Source organism: Chanos chanos, chromosome 4, assembly GCF_902362185.1.
Source record: "Chanos chanos chromosome 4, fChaCha1.1, whole genome shotgun sequence".
Classification (NCBI taxonomy): Eukaryota; Metazoa; Chordata; class Actinopteri; order Gonorynchiformes; family Chanidae; genus Chanos; species Chanos chanos.
This window is the reverse complement of record NC_044498.1, coordinates 7,140,802-7,165,305: the sequence shown is the minus strand read 5'-3', so window position 1 is coordinate 7,165,305 and position 24,504 is coordinate 7,140,802. Positions and strand designations below refer to the sequence as shown.

General features: G+C 42.8%; 1 protein-coding gene across 1 annotated transcript; it reads right to left on the bottom strand.

The window, feature by feature from the left end:
• Window positions 1-90: 90 nt before the first annotated feature.
• xrn2 (5'-3' exoribonuclease 2) lies at window positions 91-23,928 on the bottom strand. The gene is made up of 31 exons (XM_030770587.1): window positions 23,787-23,928; window positions 22,713-22,840; window positions 22,520-22,631; window positions 22,238-22,349; window positions 21,638-21,696; window positions 19,731-19,820; window positions 19,577-19,649; window positions 19,393-19,443; window positions 18,542-18,699; window positions 18,248-18,322; window positions 18,010-18,143; window positions 17,809-17,866; window positions 17,320-17,427; window positions 17,008-17,052; window positions 15,551-15,691; window positions 15,285-15,333; window positions 14,312-14,393; window positions 13,372-13,507; window positions 11,479-11,586; window positions 11,296-11,385; window positions 11,019-11,091; window positions 10,837-10,920; window positions 10,534-10,631; window positions 9,383-9,462; window positions 9,186-9,242; window positions 8,528-8,596; window positions 7,767-7,892; window positions 6,842-7,006; window positions 1,804-1,837; window positions 600-728; window positions 91-197 (listed from the first exon to the last, which is right to left on the bottom strand). The coding sequence occupies exons 1-31, from the start codon at window positions 23,859-23,861 to the stop codon at window positions 135-137; spliced, it is 2,862 nt and encodes a 953-aa protein (XP_030626447.1). The 5' UTR covers window positions 23,862-23,928; the 3' UTR covers window positions 91-134.
• Window positions 23,929-24,504: the final 576 nt, after the last annotated feature.

Genomic DNA, 24,504 nt, shown 5'->3' with positions numbered 1-24,504 from the left:
ATTTACAAATAAACAGTTCCCCTCTAAAGACAAAAATCACAGAAAAAATAAATCGAAGTCAAAAAAAAAAAAAAAAAAAAAAAAGGGAAAAAAAAAGGAAGGTCCTCCAGCCTTCTGAAAACGGTACTGAAAATTCAGCTCCAGTTGTAACGTTTCATTGGGGGAGGCATAGGAAAATTCCTCCCTGCGTTATACCCCTGGAAAAGAAAAAAAAAAAAAAAAAAGAAGCAACCATTACACACACACACACAAAGACACGCTGGTGCGTTTCTGATACACAAACCCTAATGCTAAATTACAACAAATCAGCAATTTGTGGTAATCAGTTCCTCTTCCCTTTCCGCAAATATTCTGCACTCAGAAACAAATTGCCATTTTCTCCCCCCTACTCATTTATCAAAGACCTCTGTGTAAAACCGTGCATTTCAATCTAATGAAATTTAGGAAGCGTAATCACACTAACATACATACACTCAAACCAATCAAAACTGTTGAACAGTGAGATGTGCAACAAGGAACCATGTAACTATAATTTGACTGGTGGGGTTTTTTTTTTTCTCCCCCATAGCCGTGTGGGGCTGGACATTGTTAGGCCGTACCTGTGGCTGTCTGCGGTTGTCCTGTTGCTGGTGGTAGCCCCTCGGGCCCCCCGGGGCCCTCTGCATGTTCTGCTGGTAGGCAGCGCCTTGGGACTGCATGGACCTCTCCCAACCATGGGCTCCATACTGCTGCCTGTATGGGTCGCACACAGCAAACCAAAAAAACCAGTGTGAGCAAAGGGCTACGCGGCGTACACCCACACACACACAGAAATACAGGTAGCAATGGAACACTTAACTCACACACATGGGAAACCACATGTAAAAATGAGTGATGTTCTGAACTGAAACACACGCCCTCTGTCACGCACTCAGGCTCTATGGGAGAAAGTTGGAGCTATGAGATTTAGACTTTTTGAGCCCTTTCACAGGGAGTTAACTTCTCTGATTTCTCTTTCCATTCCACTCTGCGAGTTAACACGTATGATGGTACAATCAGATGACAAAAGACCGACTGATGCAGTTTTTGTTATAGTACAATGCCCCAGTTGTAATATGCTGAAAAGCACATGGGGACAGCACGCAAATGGAAATGAAACACGCTTCAGTTTGAAAATTAAGCCTTAGTGTGACAGTTAACGCTGTCGTTAAAACCGGACGATTTTTAAAAATGATTTTAAAATCAAATATCTCTATGTTCCAAATGCAAATGCTATAAAAATCATGGTATCCCAAAAAGCATATTACAAGTGATTATCAAAAGACACGACAGCGTTGCAGAACAAATATTTCAAATCAGGTGAGCTAAGCCTTCCCTGTTGAGCCTTCGATACGCACGCACGCACACACACACACACACCCCTTAGACCTGTCCAACCTAACGGCCTGCTATGAATAACCAGAAAGCAACATGTGGCAATCCATAAATCCACGCAGCTCTATTCTTTCTAAACCTACTCCTCCTCAACAGAGAGAGAGAAAAAGGGGGACATAAAAAAAGAAGAAGAAGAGAGAGGAATGTGAGCCATCCCTCATTACTAAACCATGTCACATTCTCTTCCAATGCCTGTCTTAGAAGGGACAGCAGAACCCATAATCCGCTCCTCCAGGTTCCTTCTACGTCTCACTCGGTTTCCGTCTTAAGTAGTTAAAGAAACTGTGCTCAGTCACTGCTAATAACTACTGACCCGAGGTGAGGCAGGCCCACAATGGGAAGGGGCAGGACTCAGAAAAGTTGGCCCCAAAAAGAAGCTGATTAGGGGACCTGAAGAGGTCTGGAGCCAGAATCAATAGCTGGTCTGTTGCGAACACAAGCGAGTCTGGGTATAGAAACGATATTGCCAGGACAGCATTAGTGCTGCCTCATTAAGTCTCGCGAACCTTCTCAAGAGAAATTTGTTTAGCCTGCCCAGAAACTAATTCCAGTCCAAAGACACCCTTCCACTCCCCCCCCCCCCATACACCACCCAAAAAAAAACAACAAAAAAACCCAAATCTGCCCATCAGCACCTACCACAAAGAGGAAAGAAAGAAAAAAAAACACACCAAAAAAAGAACGAAAGAAAGAAAAAAATAGAGTCCAGTATTATAGCATTAACTTCATGTATCTTACAACATTAATTCATCCTTCAATCTGTAGTATACACAGAGCACACACATGCCCTCTGCAGATATCAACTAAATAGCAAGTAAGTCTATAGCACATGTGTGTGAAAAACCTATACTATTACAAATGTCTGGTGCCTTTCAATGACCTCCGTAATTCAACAAGACACGTATCCTGAACATACCTGGGCCGTGTGTAAACATCAAACAGAGGCTAATCTGCTCACCTTGGGTACTGCTGTGGAACAGACGGACGGGGACCTCGCGGAAAGCCCTGCTGCCAGGAATCTGTTAGGAGAGAGAGTGTAAGAAAAAACAGAAAACAGAAAATTTATTCAGTTACAAAAACTGACATCTCAGCTAGGGGGGGGGGGGGTAATGTGTTACTAGTATTGTTTTGCAATTATTTATTTCAGTAACAAGTGTGTCATTTAGCTCTGTGTGTGTGTGTGTGTGTGTGTAGGTGTTCATATAAGCACATGCACACACACACACTCACTCCATATCAAGGACAGCAGTATTTGGATCACATTAACTGAGTCAGTGGTGCAGACTGAAGACTGGGGAGAGAGAAAGTTGTATGCTGACTTGGCTGGTATAACTTATCCACCTACTTACTATATAGGAGGAGCACAGACTGTGTGTTCAATTTCTAGGAAAATCCACCTGGGTGTATTTAGCCATCATCATGTCCAGAAAAACCAAAAAAACCCCCAAAAAAACCATCTTGCAATATTCAGAAAGGGTAATCATTTCTAGAAAAAGCTGTGTGAAGATGTGAACATTTAAAAAAAAAAAAAAAAAAAGTTGCTCATTGTAAAGGTCTGTAACACGCTATGCTGACCCTGTTCTTTGAACAGCTTCACTTTGTGGAAATGTTTGCTTGACAACAGGAAAATATCCAAGCCAGAGAATAGCAGGCAACCTGAAAGCAAAGTTAATTAACCCAATTCATTTCAGCTTCAACCCCGGTATCACAACTGCCTGCAATTTGAAAATGAATCGAGGGAAAACAGTTGCAGTGATACAATTAAGTCCATTTTGTTATATGACCGCTTCAGATAACAATAGGATTTGGGCAGGCTCGGACAGGGATGGATAAAAAAAAAAAAAAAAAAAGGTAGAGAAAGAAAGGAAGAAAGAAAGAAAAGAAAGGAGAAAAAAAAAACTGCTGCATTTGCATTTCTTCCCCCGAAAATGAAATAAGCATTCATCTGGCGGCATTGTGGCAGGCTCAAGTGCTCTAGGTCCAGTGCTGCAAGCCCTTCACAAAGCCACACTTTTTCAAAGTAGCGAAGCAGCTTCTTCCCAATCTGCTGTTGCCAAGGCAATGACCAGCTGCAAGCCTCAGACTTGTTTGTTTATAGGGGCAGGCCCGGTGAGTGGTTTGGATGGGGAGAGGAGTGAGAGAGAGAGAGAGAGAGAGAGAGAGAGAGGGAAAGAGAGAGGGAAAGAGAGAGGGAAAGAGAGAGGGAAAGAGAGAGAGAGAGAGTGTGTGTGTGTGTGTGTAGCAGAGCTGAAGGGGAGACCAAATGAAGAAAAGAACTTCAGTCGAAGAAAAGCCTGACAATTACAAACCTGGGTTTGAAGCTAGTGCAACACAGGTTTGATGCCTCTGCATTACAGAAAATTGCACATTTGGCCCAGTAGTGTACAGTTGAACACCTGATAACCCAAAGGCTAAATGGTACACACTGCTGACATTTTGACCATCTCACTGTCTGGGTTATGCAGTATTTGTTATTGTTATTCTCAAAATGTATGAGTGGTAGCTAATATAACTCTGGACAATTACAGCTATTAACAATTATTTAAAAATAAGTTGAAAACGGTAGAAAAAAAAAAAAAATCCACATCTGACTCTAAACCTGGACTGAATTGGAACTATCCATGAGGGAATACACAATCCAGAAGCTCTGGAGACAACCTGCAGTGCCTTGATATTAAACTCATTTGTCCTACCTAAAGACCTCCAAAGCTGCTATTCACCCATTTCCTAATCTAACAACCCTCAATTCCACATGTAATGACCACTGGTCCAAAACACAAGGGGGGGGGGGGGGGGGGGGACCACCCACTTTCACCCCAATTATCTTCCCCTTAAGACTAAAGTTCTCTGTGCCGGGTCACTCTAACAGCGGACAAGATGAGCGTATGGAGGCATTTCATTCGAATGGTCTCTCTCTTCTCAATGCTAATACACTCCCTAGACAGTAATGAACACACAACTGACTCTATAGAGCTCAGGGAACTGCTGATGCACAGGACAAACAAGATTACACTGAAAAATCCCCCCGTAAACTGCTCACTCATTAACTTAACACAGGGATTACGTCTCACCCCAAATCACATACAGTAAACACAGATACGACCCCCCCCCCCCCACCCCCCACCCCCCTGCATTCTTTCAACATTCAAAGATGGATCAGACAAAGAATCTAAGGCCTCTTTCCTTAGGAAGGTGAGTTTGATATAGTGGCCCACATGGCTAGACACTAACGTAACAAATGGTGGTCAAACGGATGATACACAGAAGACTGATTCTTCGGTCATTACATTCCAGTAACTATATTTCAAAAACTGCTATCACTGGAACCATATGGATCAGTTTGACTAGGAAAGCACCAGCTGTGTTGATTAGGCCTAACAAAAGTTCACAATGTGTGCAGTTGACGCATCTCCGTGGGGGGTAGAGGCACGGGAGAAAGAGGGAAGTTAACTTTGGTTACACACCCCTTTTCTTCCAAGGCACTGAGCAAATCCAATCAAACGTCAACACTACCCAAAGTGCCTTGGGAAAAAGGCCCATGCTTCAGTCTATGCCGTGAGCTTGGTTTTACCATATTCGCAGTGAGCTAGAACTGGGACAAAAAGACTCATACTTTTGCGTGGGCAGAGTACCGCTGATCTTTTATTGTCCAATAACCTTCAAATTATTTTTGAGTTAAACAAATAGACTTTTTTGGGGGGGGGCAGTGTTTCTTGGCTGATTAGGGGATATAATGGGTTATTTGAATCACAGTCTCATATAGGCCATATCAGATAGGAGTAATGACTCCACACACACACACACACACACACCCCCACACCCCTCTGCGTGCCTGTCGGCCTGAGCACTGCATACCTCAAATGCATGATTCACCGAGAAACAAGAGATAATAGACCGTGAGAGTTAGAGATGGGAGATACTGAGCAACTGTTGACAAAGTTTCAAATTCTACAGAAATTCTGCAGATTTTGTTATGAAATCCCAGACACTGAGTGACTGCAATTCATACTTGGGGGGGAAAAAAAAAAAAAAAATTCCAAAGTTTATCAATGCCGGAACATTTTTGCTAAAATCATTTAATCCAAGTTTTAAATGTTTGTTATTTTATATTTTTTTAACCAAAAAAAATGTGGGGTAATGATTATACTTCACTAATTAAAATGAAAATAGCAGTACAAAGGATAATAAAATCCCCATAGCATCAAAAGTAGGATAATATGCTCTCCAGAGCCTTCCACTATGGAGTGGACTTTGCTTATCAAGCCAGTTTTCCATATATCAGATTTAACAATGAGCAATTTATGCTAATTGTCCATCCTCAAAGCCTTCATAGGGTGTGTGACATTTGGCTCAGAGAATGAGGGACATAGTCTAATTTCACCCACTACAGCGTCGGCAGGCGGTATGCACCGAGGCGACGGAAATTTCAATATTACGGTAGAACAAGGTAATTACCTCACTTTTGACGACTACAAAGGCAATAAATTAATTTTCCGACAACTTCAGGAGACGACTCATCAGAAAAGACGCAGGCAGCATGCGCACACACAGACACACACACACACACACACACACACGAACAATCACAGAGAGTTGAGAGTATTTACTTTGATTGCCTTAATCAAAAAACACACTTCCTCAAAAGAATGGAGGGTTGGCGGGTGTGGGGGGAGGGGGGCTGTGTGTCCTGTACTTAATTGGCAAATTTACCATCAGGAATGAACAGTTGAGGCCAAGGGGAAAGTGAGAGTGAGATCTGCTAGAAAAACCCCCAAAAAACCTCCATTTGCATCAAGTGCCAGTGGAATGGCCTCAACACCCCCACAAGCTATCAGCGGCTAGATGAAATTATTCATCAACTTGCAAATTGGCACATCAAAGTCACGGCGGCTGAAGCGCTGTCGGGAGGAGTCGGGGGTGCAGTTACGGGGGCTCCAGGCTGGGCATGGGGGCCAGAGAGGAATCTCTTGCAGCAGAGGTGGTGAGGAGGGGAGAGAGAGAGAGAGACAGAGAGAGAGAGCGAGAGAGCTGAGATCACCCTGATGGGCACTGCAGTGCTGAAGCCCGACTGTATCACAGCATGTCTAATATGCCGCCGCGGTAATAACTCCGGTACATCTGGGACAAGCTCAGAGAAAGCTTGTTAAGAGATGAACATGACTTGGGACGGGGAGGACCATAAAAACTGCCTGCGGAGGTGTGGTTATGCATGACTTGAAACAACCTGGCTTTATATGAATTCTTTTTGACGCTGCACCTAGGGGACTAACGTGAGATGCCGAGAAACATGACGTGTTTTTGGACACGGGGGGGGGGGGGGGGGGGGGGGGGGTAAAGCCTATCATAGGCAGTGTCGTGTGTGTGTGTGTGTGTGTGTGTGTGTGCGTGTGTGTGTGTGTGAGAGACTGCATAAGTAATGGTAGGGCACTCACGGTGGTAGGGAGGCTGGTGATCTCTGTGAGGAGGACGGTAGTTCCCTTGGTGATAGCTACTGGAGGGCGGAGCATTGCTGTATTGACCACTCATGTGTGGGCCCCTGGGAGGCGGGACATTGGAGTACTGACCGCCCCCATGCTGTGGCTTCACGTGGTGGCTATGAGAGGAAACTCAAAAATCAGCACAAACTACAGAGCTCACAACCAGTTACACATTCATTATTACCCACAGGCCATTTGAGCAAGAATTAAAAAAAAAAAAAAGTGTATAAATCAAAACATGATCTAAATGTAAAAATCAAACAATATGAATGATGTCTTCCTGAGCAAAGACAGAGTCCGGAGTAAGGAAAATAATACGACTGAGAGATTCAACATCAAAGCTGCGGTTCACAAAATCACGGTAATGATGAAGGACAACCCTAGACTAGCTTCCTTTTTTTGGTGTGTGTGTGTGTGTGTGTGTGTTGTTCTGGTTGTTAGAGCAGTGAACACCTGTCTGCCCACTCTAATCAAGCCCAATAACAGGCATTCATTAAGAAATTAAAGCTTTGTTTGGGGCCGAAATCTGCATACATCATGCTGTGCTTCCTCAGCCCTGAATCTAATTTATTCTGCAAACAGTCACATCCGATTCAGCCAGATGTTCAATTATTCCCCCTTTTCTGTACATTCCCCCTTTTCTGTACATTTCTTAAAAAAGTAAATTAATTGACAGTTACACAAAGAGACAAAGAAAAAAAAAAATTCCCGTGTAACAACTGCATGATAAAAAAAAACATAAAAAACTAAAAGAACTAAGACCTTGTAGATATGAAACAGCATAGTGAGTAATCGACCATGAAACATGAATAAAGATACTGAATGTGGAGATAGAACCAAGGGTTCCGTAAAGATTCGGGGTTCGGGCATACATACCCTAGCGTTCTGAGGGCAGACTGATCCAGGTGGACCTGCTGTCGGTTAGGGTTGAACCCTAGCTGTGGTCTCCATGGCTTGTTTGACCTCTCCCAGTCTCCCGGTTTCAGTACTTTGTTGGGGATCCTGAAATTACATTTATTTATTAATTTCTTTTTAATGGAATTTATTAACTTAGGTACGATGAAAGAAATAAGTAAAAACAAATAAATAAATAAAATAAAACTACAAGAGACTTTTTTTTTTTTTAATTACCAAGTAATTTCTACTTCAATGCCTATGAATTTACTGCCAGTTGAAAACAAAACAAAAAAAAAATCATAATTGAAATTATTTCATAAGCTTAAAAAGCTGTTTTATAAAATGAAATTGACCTTTGGGGAGGGGAAAAAAAAGAGGGAAATTAGCTTCTTTTGAAACTGGGAGCCTCAGGGACATAGGTATAGCAAGGCATTCGTTAAAGCTTTGAAAATGTGAATAATCTCACTGGCATAAATAAAGCCTTAATCAGACATTATGCTGAATCCCACGCAAAGCATTCAGCGAGAGAGCAGCCACGGGCTCCGCTGTGTTTTTCCGACATCATGTCTTTTGTCCAAAAAGCTTATTGTACAGAGCTCATGTATGTTTTTAACAAAAAAAAAAAAAAACAATCTTAGCAATGCAGAAAAAAACCCCATAAAAACCTCAAGTATTCAATCACTGAAAAAAGAAAAAAAAAAGAAAAAAAGAAAAAAAGGCAAGCAGGTGAGAGAACCTACTTTGCTCCTTGAAGGATGACAGCCTTGAACACGTGACCATCTTCGTACTGCGGATCCTTAAATTTGATTCTGTCGATGAGACAACAGAGCCGTTTCACTCCCTGTACCATGCGCATATTGAATGACCTTGGACGTTATCTTAGAAATGATTGACCCCCGCCCATGATGGGCTTTCTCTGAGAGGTACAGACAAATTCTACAAAACAGCTGATTCCAAATCATTTCACTTTCAAAATGTTCTAAAGTTAAAAAACATCCAGCGTTGGTGCTGGTTTGGATTTTTTGTCTGAACGGTAGTGCGGGGCATTGCCAAATGGCTGGATTCCATTCACAGACTGGCCTCCAGAGGAGCCAGCGGGTAATTACAGCACAAGGACAATGTTAAAGGCCATCCGTTTGACCCCAGTTCTTCTCAGAGCCTATGCTCATCCTGCTTTTGATAACGCGCCGTCCTCCGTAGTGTGAGTGTCAGAGAAAAGAAGAATTAGGTAGACTTCGCAAAAATGACCTGAGATTACGAGGCAGCTCATTTACGGTTACCCAACACCATAATCAAAGTGCGTTTGGAAATAATAAAGTCGTCAGTCTTTTTTTTTTTTTTTTTTTCTGACGAAAACGTCAGAAGAATCTGACTGGCACTGTTGGAGCTGAGCCTTACCCGACGGCACAGTTGTTTGCAATGTCTCTCAGTGTTGGAATGGGAGACTCCACGGGCCTGCGGAAAAGGGGAAATCGTTTTAAAACGACACGTTAGAACCGGCTCGGCGGTCTCATCGGACGGGGGCCGAGAAATGCCAAAATTCTTGAGGCGTAAAAATGCGGTGGTGAAACGGGAATAAAACGGCTGCTCCTTACTTATCTGGTAGAATAGGCTCTTCATCAAGATTTAATGTACCTTGGATTCCATGGCACAGTTCAGCAGGTATCTCAACAGGCTGTTCAGTCATACAGGATGAGAGACAGAGACAGAGACAGAGACAGAGAGAGAGAGAGAGAGAGAGAGAGAGAGTGTGTGAGTGAGTGTGTGAGTGAGTGAGTGAGTGAGTGAGAGAGAGAGAGAGAGAGAGAGAGAGAAAAACAGTGTTGAGATCAGCACTAGCTCTGTTGTCTACTTTTATGTATAACACGTTATTTTTTGTGGACAGTGTGTCAAACAATCAGTTCGTTTTGTTGTCTTTGAGATCATCGTTATCTTTTCTGTGACTGCGTCTTCTCTTTGTGACAAATGAACTGCCGACGCATAGACCTGGTTTTACTCAGGAAGACGTCTTCAGATACTACTGCATAAAACAGCCAACATGATCTTAGTAAACCTGACAATGGCAGTCAAATTAGCATTAAATTACAGGGGATAAAAATATAAAAGATCAGAGAGAGTAGACAGTCTGATCAATATTTTTTTTTTTCCTGACAGAAAAGATGAATTTTGGAGGTATGCATCAGTAAAAACCTTAGCTGTCCTTTAAAAGTATACCAAAATACCTTAGGTGTGCAGACTGTTACAGAAAACGTTAATGCTTGTTCCATTACAGATCTTCACCATTGCATAGACTAACTATTCACAACTTTAATAATTTTATGAACCACCTCATTGTCTGTTAGGCGTTCATATGGCAACGTAAAACTTTTATTCTAGTTAACCCTACAGCAAGGAGGACAACTTATGGATCCTCAAATCTGTCAGCAGCTGAACTCTTCCAAGGCAAAATGAGGGCAAACTCCCTGATATGAGCAGGACTTGAACACATTTGTTCATCTGTTCTCTGGTAGCAGGTTTCACTTACATAGTTCTTTAGAAATGGTGTATGAGCCTGCCATTAGTGATTGATTATTTTTTTTTTTAGGATTGCTATTTCTATAGCCACGTTTTCTGACGGATGTGCATCAGAGATCCTTCGATCTGTTCCTTTGGCCGTGGTGCTCTTTGTGTGCCCCGTCTCTGCGGGATTTTGCTTTACGCGGTCGACTGGGCCGTTAAATGAATGAATGTAAATGACTACGTGTACCTGGTGAGATTCTGCACGGTAGAGCTCGTGGATGAAGTCACACAGAGGGTGGGCCTTTCCAACGAACACCACATCACTGCCCAGGCTGTTCCTCCTCACTGTAACAAACAGGAAACAACACCAAGGTAGTACTATATTTCATATATTATTATTTCAGTAACATCTAAGGTAACGTACCCGTCACGTTAATATTAAAAACAAATATTTCACATATTGCCTCAAAATGACAGCTTTTGTTGGGTAAGGACTAGCCTAAATGCGGACGTTTTACGGATGCTGACGGGTCGTGAACGGATTACCCACCCTCCTCTGGTGTAAGGTCAGGGTAGACCTCGTTTAGAGTCGCCCGGAGCCTGCGCTCGTCCACGAACGGCAACAGAGCGACACCTGAAACACACCGCGTCAATAACAGGCCTCAGCGGAAACGCTCTACTTTCCCGCGCGTAGTAAAACCAGCGCGTTGCTTTAACGATTGCTCTGCTTACCCTGCCAAGCGTACTTCTTCCCGTTCAGATCGATGGCAAAGTCCTCAGGGTAAAAGTCAATGATGGGGGAGTCCTGTTGGGGGGGGTGTGTGAATAGTTAAAATCTAACAAAAATCTAACATTACATGTTTCAACACAAATAAAAGAATATAACCTCACCCCCCTCATCAAAGGGAGAAAAAAACAAAAAAAAACCCAAAACAATATTCTGTGGTCTAATGATCCCATTGAAGATGAAATTGCGGTGTTTAAATACGGTAAAGACGGTTCAATGTACCGGATCGCTCATTAACGCCCTCCATGTCGGGGGTAGGAAGTTTCCGCTGGCGGCGGGAAATACAGCCATCAGCTGCTCCAGAGGTTTGAACTGCACAAAATCAAACAAGCAAAAGAGGCGTTCAGTTTTAAGTTATTAAAAAGGATTTACAACAATTTTTCCTTTCTCGGTTTGTTGTCTCACCGGTTTGGTCCCGGTCTCAAAATCTGTGAACATCCCCTTGATGTCTTTGAAGTCAGATGCAAAAGGGGCGTAGTGGAACGGGAAGTACCACTTCCAAGACGCGCAGCCCTGTGAAAGAGTCAATGACCATTAACTGTAAGATCTTTCTATACAATCGAATAGAGATGCAGTCAAGTCCCACAGCATTCACAGACGTGTATGCAAGAGGAAAAAAAATGTGTTACTGTTACACCTAGAGTCTCTCTCTCTCTCTCTCTGTCATACAAAATATGATATTCAACTGCTGAACTTTTTAAGAGAGGCTTTTTTTTTTTTTCTCTAGTTCTTTTTCTATCAGCACTTTGCTTTACGTGTTTGAATTCGACGAGACCTTGATGCACTCGACAAATACCTTCTCGGATTTACTAAATTAAGTCTTTGAAATTGGATAGGAAGGTGAATTGAGGTTGCTTAAAGTTCTACAATTTACTGAGGAGGAGGGAAAAAAAAAAAAGAAAAAGAAAAAAAAAAGAAAGGAAAAAAAAAAAAACCGAACAAGGGCATGTCAACAAACGTGCACATCTCTGAATGAGCTCTGTCTCTTTGTATCTCTCTCTCCGTTCCTTAAGCACACACAAAATTAACATAGAGTCTCATTTCCATCAGTCTTAAAAACGGAATAAAGCAGCATTTGCGCAGTTATGGTGCAAATGATATTAACCCTTCAAATCCATCCCTAGAGTGCCGCTCCTCAGCGAGGGAATTGCCATTCCACTGAGAGGTGACCTTCACTTAAGTGCAGGAGAGAATTGAGCGTGTTGTGTGGCTGAGTTATTAACCAATTCAGCTCTAATATGTCTCGCTGTATCTGCTGAAAAGGTTTCACTGGGTTCCGGTTAATATCGCCGTAACTGTTGGTGTGGAATAAATAAACAGGCAACAGCGTGACTTTTCTAAGATGCTTGGGGGCTCGATGGTACAAATTCACCTGCGGGCCCGCGGTACATGATTTCTGATACCCCTGTAATGGAGATGAATTACAGCCAGGTGTCAATTCTGCCCAACACTTGCACTGCTTTCACTCACAGCACCATTTGGGTGAAAGGAGAGAGAGCGCGTGTGCGTGTGTGCGTGCGCGCGCGCGTGTGTGTGTGTGTGTGAAATCAGCGAATGTGTGGAAGGGGGGAGATGACACGTCTCCATCAATAGTGAGACTCCATAATGAAGCAATTGAGCGAATCCCGTGGGAGCGCTCTCCATGGCCGAGCATGTGGAGTCAACACAAGGCCGCGCATGCACACGGCTTCCAATTACATCCCAGCAAATCCCCCAGCCCGGCCCTAATCAGACAGGGATCTGCTGGAGAGAATGGATGCCTAATTATTGAATTTACAGCTAAAGATCAGGACCTGCATTTACAACGACTCGACAGAGCCGGGCCTAATACGCCACTGCTCGAAAACCGCAATCCAAATAAAGCAGGGCAGCTTGATCCCGCTGATGGTGAGTAAACAGGAAGTCAGGGAAGGGTTCTGACAGACCCCTGAGGGTAGAGAGTGGGAGATTTGAACAAACGGTGTCTTGCAGAGTCCAATGACACCTGAGTGAAGTCTCAACTGATAACGCTCACTGGAGGGAAAAAAGGAAATAAAAACACTGCACCTCATTCACTTCATCAGTCATTGTTTTACACACACACACACACACACACACACACTCCACCATCCACCCACCTACTCTTAATTTTTCATGATGAATATCAGTGGTGGAGAGCAAGAAACTGTTGAAAACTGAACCCAGGGAAAGGAGAAGCAGAGTGGTTGGTGTAATACAGAGTACAAATCTTTGTGTGTGTGTGTCAGTGTGGCTCTGTGTGTGTGTGTAGCCTGTTTTTCCCTGTGGACTTGCCCTTACCTGATAGTAGTATCTCAGCACCCAGCACAGGCCCTCCACATACGACTTCACTACTTTCTTCCGGAAGGAGTCATCAGTCAGGTCCACATCAAATTTGTTTTTGTAGTAGCGCTGTTTCCATCCCTCTTCCCATAACCTGAGAGGGGAAAAAAAAAACAAAAAACACATCCACGTGCCATGATACCTGAGGTGGTCGAGAGGATACATTAAAACAGTATTTCTCATCCTAAATCTTTAAAGTCACCCTAAGCCCTGCGCGGTTCTGTCTCTGGGCCTTGAGAACTGATCTGCATAAAAATGCTTTCAAACAACTCAAAAAAAAACCCCAAAACAAAACAAAAAACTTTGACTCAGGGCAGACTGCAGGAAAGCTGAGATGAACATTTGAACTATTAAGAAGTTTGTCAAATAGACTTCTCTCCTCAATTGGCAGAGTTGTTCAGCAAACCTTGTGCAGGTGCAATCTGACATTTCATCGCCTCGGCGGTTCCCGCCGAGGGGAGGGACGGACGGAAACTTATTTTCCGCCTTAGAGACGGGGTTGATTTTTTTTATTTTATATATATATATATATATATATTTTTTTTTCCCCCTGCCGCCATAAATGCAGCGCCATTCTGCTCACATAATCAGGCGTAAGCTGCATCTGTCTGCTCAATCCTCTCCACTGTCCCGCAGGGGGCACGGAAAGCCTCCATGAATACCAATTTAGCCTGATGGGCTTAACAGCTTTGGCAGACGCATCACAGAGGAATCTGCAAGAACATTTCCCTCCTCTTTTCCATATTCATCAGTGGAGCACACGGGCAGAATGTACCACTTCACCACGCGGTCGGGGAGGGGCTGCGTCGAGAGTTTCGACAGAAGAGGAGAACGGTGTCTGTGCGTGACCCGTCGTGGTGGTGGCGGCGGCGGCGGCGTTGTTGTTGTTTTTGTTTACCTGACGTTGTCTTCGGGTTCCGGCTCGCTGTCGCTGTCCTCCGCCTTCCTCTTTACCCCGCGGCCGTCGAGGCTGTCGCTCGCTCCTTCGTTAGCCTGGTCGCAACAGCAAAGACGAAAACGAAAGACGGAGATGAGAAAAAAAAAAAAAAAATCAGTCTCCCATCAGCCTTCAAGTTTACTTGTCTAAAGCAAAAAGTAACGATTTTCCTTAGAGACTCTGGCCTTCGTTCTTCACAGCCTAAAAATGCACGTTTTTGAAATGCACGTCGTCCAGATACGGACCTGGAAAAAAAAAGTCCCCTTTTTTGGGGGGGGGGTATAATCTGAGGACATATTGATCAAACACTTCAGCGTATTGTTTCCGCCTTTGGGGGCTTTAACGGGAAGCCAAACTGATTGGCTGATTTACTACTGCCCTTTACACGGGGAGGATCTTACTTAGACATGTAGCTGCAAAGAAAAAAAGCCTGGTTCCAAAGAACCAAGATCTATCACCCCCCCCCACCCCCCCCGGATCCCTCCCTTTAACCTCCACGCTTTTGTGTTCCCCTTATTCATGTGCAAATGACAGCTCGTGTCATTGTGCTTTCCTATCTGCCGCTGAAGAGCTCACCCAAATAGGGAGAGGCTATAACGCCTCGCAATTGATAGATCGAAAAGAAAATATGGAAGGAAGAGAAGAGAAGCAGAAGAAGAGAAAAAAAAAAAAAAAAAGAAAGAAATTCCTAGTGCAGGTCCAACTTTGCATGTAAATCAAGGTTTATGTCCTCTGCACGGGGAACCCGCAACAAAGGGTTGGAAACGTTACACGAGTCAGGTAGTAATTTTAAGGGGGGGAAAAATATTTTTCATTATCGAGACAGCGATATTTTTTTTTTTTTTTTTGATGCTTGTAGGCTGTAGTTGTTTAGTTGAGTTGTGGATTGAAAAAAGGAAACAAACACAGGGAGTGGGGACGGCGGGATGGATACATGCCTTGCTGCCGTTTCTCAGCGTGGCTTTCAAAGACTGAGCAGCATCCTGAAAAACAGAGAGAGAGAGAGAGAGAGAGAGCAGGAGGTCAAACGCGCGTTTCAAAGTTAATAATGATGTCAGAGGATGAAAGCTGGTCAAGACGCGGTCCCTGAACGACAAAATCAAATGTCAATCAAATGTCGTGCCCTGAGTAACGGAACAGAGTCGGGTTTTGAGTGGGCCAAACAAGCAGAGGATGCACATCCTGGAGGAGAGGGCGTACCTTGTTTTGCTGGTCTCGGCCGTGCATTCTCATCTCGTAGGCCGTGTGCCGTGCGTTCTGAATGGACTGAGGTCTGCCGTACCCGCCCAGCGCCTGGGGGGCAAACTGACCGGTGGGAAGAAATGCTGGTCTCTGTTCTGCCTGCGGAGGGAGGGAAAGAGAAGAGAACCCAAAACTCAGAAATATAGAGCAGAACTCAAACCAGATGGACTTGCCAAACCACCTGGCGATTAAATAACACAGAAGTGTCGAATGATACCCCGTTTGTCGAACGATACCCCCTTTTCCTGCATAACGTTTTACCGACTTGACAGTTACAACAACACATGACAGAACAACCAATGCGTACTCGAGCGTCTGACGGTATTACCGACGCAGAGTCTAATGTTCCTCCACTAATACACAGAATCACATCTAACTGAGCAAAGACTTGCCTATACCCTTTGCTCTAGATATTCTCCAAATCAGCAGTGACATTTCCTTTCCCATTATGGTCCTTCTGAAAGCCTTGAACCTCTTTAATGTAACCACCTCTGATGAAGCTACTGTCAAGGTGTTTAAGGTCAGTGATTACTTTCAGAAGGTCATCCTGCAGCCAACCAGACTGACATTGTAGACCGTCTGGGAAGGCAGCGTTTGTAAATACTCTGCGTGGGTGTGAAGATCGCTGGCTAACGACCAGAGGAATCTGATGTGGGCTGACCATAGCGTCCGCCCCAGGCTGAGAAAGACTTTTCTGCTCCGATTAAAATGTGCACCATCACGAAGAGAGCTCCTCTTTGTTTTGGAAAATAAGGGACTGTCGTGAAATGATAAGGCAAAAATGTCTTCCCTTTAGAAAAACCATTCTGTATTTACATGATAAGAGGCAACACGTTCATGGAAAATTGTAAGAAACTGGCAGCTTGCGCGTTATGAATAATAATAATAATAAAAAAAAATATATATATCAATCAGAAACAACCATCATTTTTTTTTTGGCCTTGATTTGTACGAGGGAAAATAAAACTTGAATACAAAAAAAACCAAAAGAAAACTGGGAAAACTGGATGGGCGCCAGACAGCTTGGCCGCACCTCCTGAGCCTCGTTCCTCTCTGAAGTAGCCTTGGTTAAAACAGTATTAGGGCATGTACATGTAAGAACAGCTTTTATGCATTTTCCATACAGCAACACGTGAACACACAAAGCCTTCACAACGGCTCTAACAAAAAGCGGCGGAGAAAAAAAAAAAAAAGAAAAGAAAACTTGGCTAAGGTACACTGAAAAGTAGTGACCTTTCCCCATTGTCATCATTCAAATCTAATTTCATTGTGTACGTTAAACACAATGCGCACCACTGCGACACCTTGAGAAAACATGATCAGACGAACCCCCCCCCCCCCCCCCCAAATCTACATCGCGAGCCTTCAATACAGATGCATTTAAAGAGAGATCAAATGAAACGCGTTCAACTTACTTTCAATCGCTTCTTCTTCTCCTTCATGCGTCTTTTGAAATTCTCCTGCGTGAACAAATTCAAACTGTTTTGACTGATTTGAAAGATTTGGATTTGCAGATGAAAAGGCATAGAAAAATGAAAATGGTCAATCTCCTTACATCTCAAACCCTCCCCCTCCCCCCCCCCCCAACTCAATTAATCCCTAAATTCGACAGCTTCCAACGCCGCGTCCACCGAGAAACTTCTGAAGGTTGTCTGTTCAAGGCATTTTGAACTCGTGCTAAGGTTTGCTAAAGTGAACTGAGTTGGTGAGTGAAGTTGATTTCTTACCTCATCCTCCTTGCGCTTCTTAAATATGTTGTCTTCAGCCACGCCGACGGCCTGCATGATGAGCTCCACGCGCTCCAGATTCACAAAGCCACTCTCAGTCAGGTAACCCTGAGAGAAACGAACAAACGGGTCAATGACCACGGAACGCCGGAGAGAAACCGAAACTCTGAAAGAGGCGGCTTAAACAGCGGCAGCTTAGCCCTAAAGAACCTGCAACCAGAAGGAAGCGCGTTCGGCTCCTACGTAGGAATGTCATCTCGGCCGTGAACTCGGAAAGAATGAACTGACGTTCTTGACCCGCGCGACGTGTCCTTCGGGGAAATGACTTAACCCCCTGCGGGGGGGGGGGGGGGGGGGGGCTCTAGCGCGGCTACAATTTGGGCTTGGATCTCTGAGAAAATGTATTGTCTCTAGTAAGGGAGTGAGGGAGTTAATAAAGAAAAAAAAGAAAAAAAAAGCATCAAAACCAGGCGGCGATGCGTTACTCACCCCAGTCTTATGCACGACATCTTTATAGATTCCCACGAGTCGATCAATTGCTCCCTCCCTGAAAAGAGCATTTCATACGACAAATCAAGAGCGTGGAGGTACCGGAAGGGTATCGTCAAGTAATACTTTTTTTCCCCTGAGCTGCACGCTCAAGTCAGTTTGCCTGCATACTGGATTTCAGGTCGGTTGAGCTGCACGCACCTGATTTCTAAGGAGGGCAAGTGGGGCAAGAAGTCGTTTCCCACGAAAAAGCACATGAAGACCCAGTCGTCCACGCTCCGCTCGAAGTCGAACGGAAACGGAAGACTGGCCATCGTCAGCTCTCTCTCCAGGTACTGTGAAGGATCAAAAATATAACTTAAGGGGGCAACACAACGTGTTCTCGACAGATGCCTTTTTTTTTTGTCAGTACACCAAATGAGGAAAAACTGGAACACACCTCACGCAAGACACAGAGTCGAATAAAAATGAACTCCTGTTCAGACATGGGGACGGTGTCGGCAAACTCGTCGTGCTGGAAGGGCACGGCAAGGGGAACGAGAAACAGACAAAAGACAGATCAGTCAGTGTTACAAACACTTTGGCTAGATGGCATTTTCTTCTGAGAGTAAGAGAGATACAGAGAGAGCCAGCGATAATATGAATATGTGTATGTGTGTGCATCCAAACAGTGGAAATGAGAGGCCGCTGAATAATCAGAGGCCCCGGGCAGAGAAAGGACAGGAACAAATACCTCGCCCTGCTTCTCTCTGGCCAATCCCTGACAGTCTTTAATTTCGTGGCCCATTTGGCCACACAGAGCACATGGTCTGGGTTTATTGGGTTTGAACTCCTCCCTGATGATGGTGAAGTTGGGCTCATGTGTGGCCAGTCCAAGCATAATCAGATCAGCTGGAACAGAAATGATAGACAAAGAAAGAGAGAGAGACGGAGAGAGAGAGAGAGAGAGAGAGAGAAACACCAATCGGATGCATTAGTGCTAACTCAAGGCGCTAACATCACTTATTCAGAGTCCAGATGAATGAAAAATGTGATAAGCCGGAGGATATATTTAAACACATTGTTTATGGGGAGACAATGAATTCAAAGAGTGATGGGGCCTTGTGCATTCATGTCGTCCACACGGTAAACGTGGTTCCTGTACGCATACAATAAAAGCTTTCAGCAACACGCGTGCTTTACATGCGTTGAAAGACACAGAAGCGTCAAGTTCTCCTCAGAACTAATTAGATGCAATATTTGCCTTCCTTTGTCCACTAAGAGCATCAAACACTATTGAATGCTAGAGCTTTTAGTTCAGATGTGTGGTGTAATTGCACCTATTCAAAACAGCTTAACTAGACTGTTTCCCTCTCATTTCGCTAAATTTCTCTCAAGCATCAGTGAGTTCAATTAAGGCAATATGGCTATTTTTAAACGCCCGATAAAACAATTGGAAAAGAGAGAAAAAAAACACCCAAAAAACGTATCGTCATTATAATCTCAATCGCTATCAGGTGAAGCGCAAACCTGGATTTGAGTTAAAAAAATAGAACACATCAAAAATAAAATTTAAAACTGTATGACTGAAATTAGAATATTTACCGTCAGCTCCACAAAGACAGTGATGTGTGTTGGGATCATGGTTTGGCTGAGCTGAAAACAAGGGGAAAAAAAAATTCAAATTTCCGACTGATAAACCAATATATAGAAATGATATTACAGTAAGAGTGATTCCATAAGGTACTCTGTTCATTTTAACTGAGGAAAATCAGCACTTGTTCAATACCTCTCTGTCTCCGGATAAAGTCCATTATCTTATGTTCTCCCTCTCCAGGAACGCTGGCATCAGACAGAAAGACCTAGAATGCATAAAAATGACTGCCAAAAGAGCCTTGATGCATAATCAACTCAACTGACTCTGACCGGAGTGAATGACTTACTGTAATGTTACTCCATCCAGGATCATTACTCAATCTGTCAGCTACGTAGAATCTTAAGCATTTCGCCAAATTGTCCATAAATTCTGTGCCCTAAATGAGGAAAGAAAAACAAGATCAACACAGAAAATTTCATTAATGCAGCAACAAAAAAAAACCCCACAACGGTGACAAATAAGGAACCGTGTGAAAGTTTTGTTTACATGAAGCAACAGCACAGTATCAGAAACAACAGAACAGCTGAGAGACATCATCTCCAGGTAAACACTGAGAATTCACTGTCTAAAAAAAATGAATAAATTGCACAACGGATCAAATAATTAATTACCCAGGTTACACAGAAATAGTAGAGATGCACCAATAGTACTGCTTAGTACTCATATTAGGCTGATTCGGCACAGTAAACACTCATACATGGTATCGGCGTCATAATTACATTTAAGTACAGGTGCACTGATGTATAATGACATAACTGTAAATATTCAGTGAAACTAAAAGCAGAGTGCAAAGCAATCTCAGTGCCCACTCTGACTTCCACAGATCAGAAATGTCTCAGCACCATGTACCAGTGTCCACAGCGAACAGCTCTTTAGCGCGGGGTCGTTAAGGAGAGAAGAAACAGACTTACCTGTGAGTGCAGAAATGCTTCTATTTAAAAAGGAAAACGCTTCTCCTTACACTTACCTAGTCCAGCTAGATCAGCCACCCAGGGCTTATTATTATAAATCAACCAGACAGTTTTCAGCTGGCTACTGGCTTCGCAGAGAAGATACTTAGATATTTCTACTTTCCTCTAGAATGACTTACAGAGTTATGACCCGGGGTTACGGTAAGTATTTGCCAACTTTGTTGTTTTGCCAGAACAGTCAACAGAGCACAGAACACAATACCGTTCCATTTAAATGCAACATGATTACAATTTTTTTATGAGTAACCATAATGTGTCTGCCCCTCCCACTCCCAATATCGTCTAGTATCTGTAATCGGCATCTGTCAGTACTCCAAAACTAATCACCTGGTATTTGCATCAGTCTCAAATTTGCATCGATGCACGTTTAAGAAACAGAACGTGAAATGCAACACAAAATACCTTTAAAGTCTTCATTTACTGTTCTTTTTTTTTTTCTTCTTCTTTTAAATTCATTACAGAGTAAATGATAATTAACAAAGGAGTGATTGCCTCATGCAGACAAACACATTGTCTTAAAGGCTGCTCTACACTCAGGTGTGGGCCATACCCTTTTTTTTTTTTAAATTCACTGTTACACTGTGCAGGAGATGAGAGTGGGTGGGTGGCGGAGTGAATGAGTGTGTGAGAGGTGGCACAGAATTTAGGCATGCGTTATCTAATGCTTCCCAACAAGCAAAACAGACTGATACTAGATTTTGAGTGGGACTCAAGTGAAGCAGCATTCCTATTATGCTTAGGGATGAATGAACTAATAGGCCGCCACAATTATCCTAAAGATAAAGAAATATAAAAATGGGTTTTCGCTCAACTAGGAATCTATCAAAAGCTCTCTCGAGCACCAAACAGTTAACCAATGCAAAAAAAATAAATAAATAAAAGTTCAATTTAAGGTTGTTTCAAGGCAGCAGAATAACGTGTTTGCTCTAAACGGTTTTCTTCGAATAGTGCCCTTTTCCCCCAGCTGAATGGCTGCAGTTGGACTGGAGGAAAATATGAAGATGCATTCCTATGGAACCAACTCCACGTCTTTTAAACAGCCATTAAATCTAGCAGCTCTTCGAACAGGCTATGCTACTATGGTGTCATTTCTTTCCATCATTCCGTCTTTCTCCAGGGAAAAAACACACAAACAAACCCTTATCTAGCCCTAAAAAAGTATCTCAAATACCTTGTCTCCACCACATGAGCTGGTCAGGTATGTGTGCAATTAAAGACTTACTGGAGTGATGCAGTTGCTGTCAAATCTCTCTTTAATTTCCTCTGGTGGCAGGTATCCTCCTGAAATTGCAAAGTGAAAACATATCGTTTTAAAACGATCCACTGAAAGAGAGGCAAAATGTGTCATTCTCCACAATGGGAAACAAACATGCAGAACTTTCCAAATGAAGTTCTCAAGCTTTTCAGATGCAAACGCACAAAGACATAACTTTAAGTCAACAAATTGTCCGAGAAAATTAACCCGACAGACTTACTCTCAAGTTAATTTCCATAAGGTACTCTGGGCGTGTTCTTTTTTTTTCCCCCTCGTTTAAATAATTTTCTTTTTTTTTTTTTTTTAACGAGGAGCATGTAATGTCATGAGCTGCCACTGGGGGGGTCCTGGCTAAGACATCATTTGCAAATCCAAAACACATTCTATATTTATTTCAAAACACACTTTTTCTTTTTTCTTTACACTTTCTAGCTAGAGAGAAATAAAACCCATCAGGGCCTGACCTTAAAAAATGAGAGGGGGGGGGGGGGCGGACGCTCTGTGTACATTCATTATTAAAAGGCCGTGAGCGAGATTTTTTGGGGGTTACTCTGCGCCCACACTTACCCCTCTGAAAGACCTCCTCCCTCATTCTCTGTTTTTCCTCAGCGAGCTCCACTCCCTCTTTTGAAGCTCTGAACCGCCTGGATCGCTGCTGGTTCATTTTCGCACGAGGAGCCTACAAAGACGAGGCAGATCAACCGCTTTATCACCGTCTGTATATAACTGCACTAAAAAAATCTCAAAATCAAATAACCCATCACATGAAATGAATGTCTTTTTTTTTATTTTTCATACAGGCCTTTTGATTATAATGACACAAAAAAAAGGAAAAACAAGACCACTCACCACACCATCTATGGCCATGTACAGAACTCTTCTTGGTCTCACGATATTGAAGAGACGGTCAATGTACTCAAAGATGGCAACCATCATTTCATCTTCGTTTTTGGGCGCAGGTCTGAAGTTGGGTAAACAATGGTGTTAGCCTGACTCCATTATCATACCGGTCCACATTTTTATTCATTTAAACAAGACTTACTTATCCTCGGGATGTGTACAAGGATGAATGATTCCATTCATGTCCAAATACAGGTTGTCAAACTCCACCTCATTAGGGTTTGGTCTGCTGGTATCAACTGGTATTCGAACTCCATTGCATTCCTTGGCCTGCGCACAGAAAGCACTACGAAGTCATTTTACTCCATTTAACACAGTTCTAACTAGTCAGTGTTATCACCCGCATTCTCAGTCTTTCCTGTCAAGACCAAACGTATTTTCAAAAAATTGACGCGTTACTTTCCCAAGCGTTGATCGTGTTTCGTGCGAAACACTGTACTGACAAAACTACGTCCACGCGTGGATTCTGAGGAAGGCACGCCTCCGTTTGTGGGATCAAAAGCGTTTGATAACTTTCGTTTCTTGAACGGCGATTTCACGACAGTTCACCTTAATTCAGCTGCCCAGTTTAAGCCAACTATGTTTTAAACAGTTATGGAAAACACTAGAAAGAAATGGGTAACAGCGTCCTCAAAGAATTTAACTTTTAGTAAAGACTGCGTACGTGCGCACTCTGCTACATGGTGTGTCTATGCAGAGGCATTGTAATAGATTAGGACAAACACTGGTCCATAACGATTTTTTTTCATTGCTCCATTCAAATGTTTATGTTCCTTCACTAATCCACAGGTAAAGGTGGCAGGAGCCCCTTCACCAGGTTTATTGGCTATTACATAAGGTGCATTCAATGATGAACCATCGTAAAATAATCTTTTACCCAAATAATCTTTTGATACCCAAATTAAAAATGTTGCCCAGGTGCAGAGTGTTACTAGGATATCCAAAGAAATAAGTTATCCCAGGTCAGCTAACTAAATTAGTTTAGAGGCGATATAATAGTTTATCTAGCTCCTTGGCTTTCCCTCTATTGTTTGTGTACGTACAAATATTTCACAACACATCTCCCTGAAACAGTCGAATGAGCAATACATAATGAACATCGCATTACACATGGGAAATAAATGTAAAGTTGCACGGAATACGGTAAATAACTTAGCTTTGTTGAAACACTGAGTATTGGCCTAGATAAGAAAAAAAATTGTGTACAAACGCTCACCTTCTCCTCGATACAGTTTACGATTATTGACGGATATTTCCGACTCAACCAACGAAAAAATGCGGGGACTCCCATCTCCCAAAAATAGAGCAGACGACACAAAAATATTGAATTTTGGTGCTTTAAAACTGGTTTAAAAACAACAAACACGAAGAAGACTAGCTAACAAGTTAGCTAGCTTTTGCTTGTGAAATAACAACGCGCACTGAGCTCATGCTAACTAGCTTAGTTTGTTACGTACAATGTTAGAGTTTACTTCCGGGGCCAATGGGAAGTGATCGATTTGCATCAAGATCCTGCGTGACAGCGCCTCACACAGTCAGAAGAGCACAATTGGTAAGTGTGCGATCATGTGTAATCACTACATCATAGGCTCTGAGGAAAATCCCAGGTTAAACTATTGCTATTGATTATCCCAGGTTAAGCTACTGGTATTGAGTATTATGTAATAAACATGGAGTGACACAAAATATTATAATACTGTTCCTACTGGATATTATAGATAATTTATCATATCGATTTTGTGTTAGGCTTCTTTTCTTTTTTTCTGAAAAAAAAAAAAAAAAATCAGAATATAAGCATTAAATGACGATGAATAAAGTAAAAGAACAATTTAAACAAATTTTCATTTTTATTGTGACAATTAAATACCTGTATTTTATATTTTCATTTCTGTGACCATTGTCTTTTAGAATGACAATACACATATTGTGATACA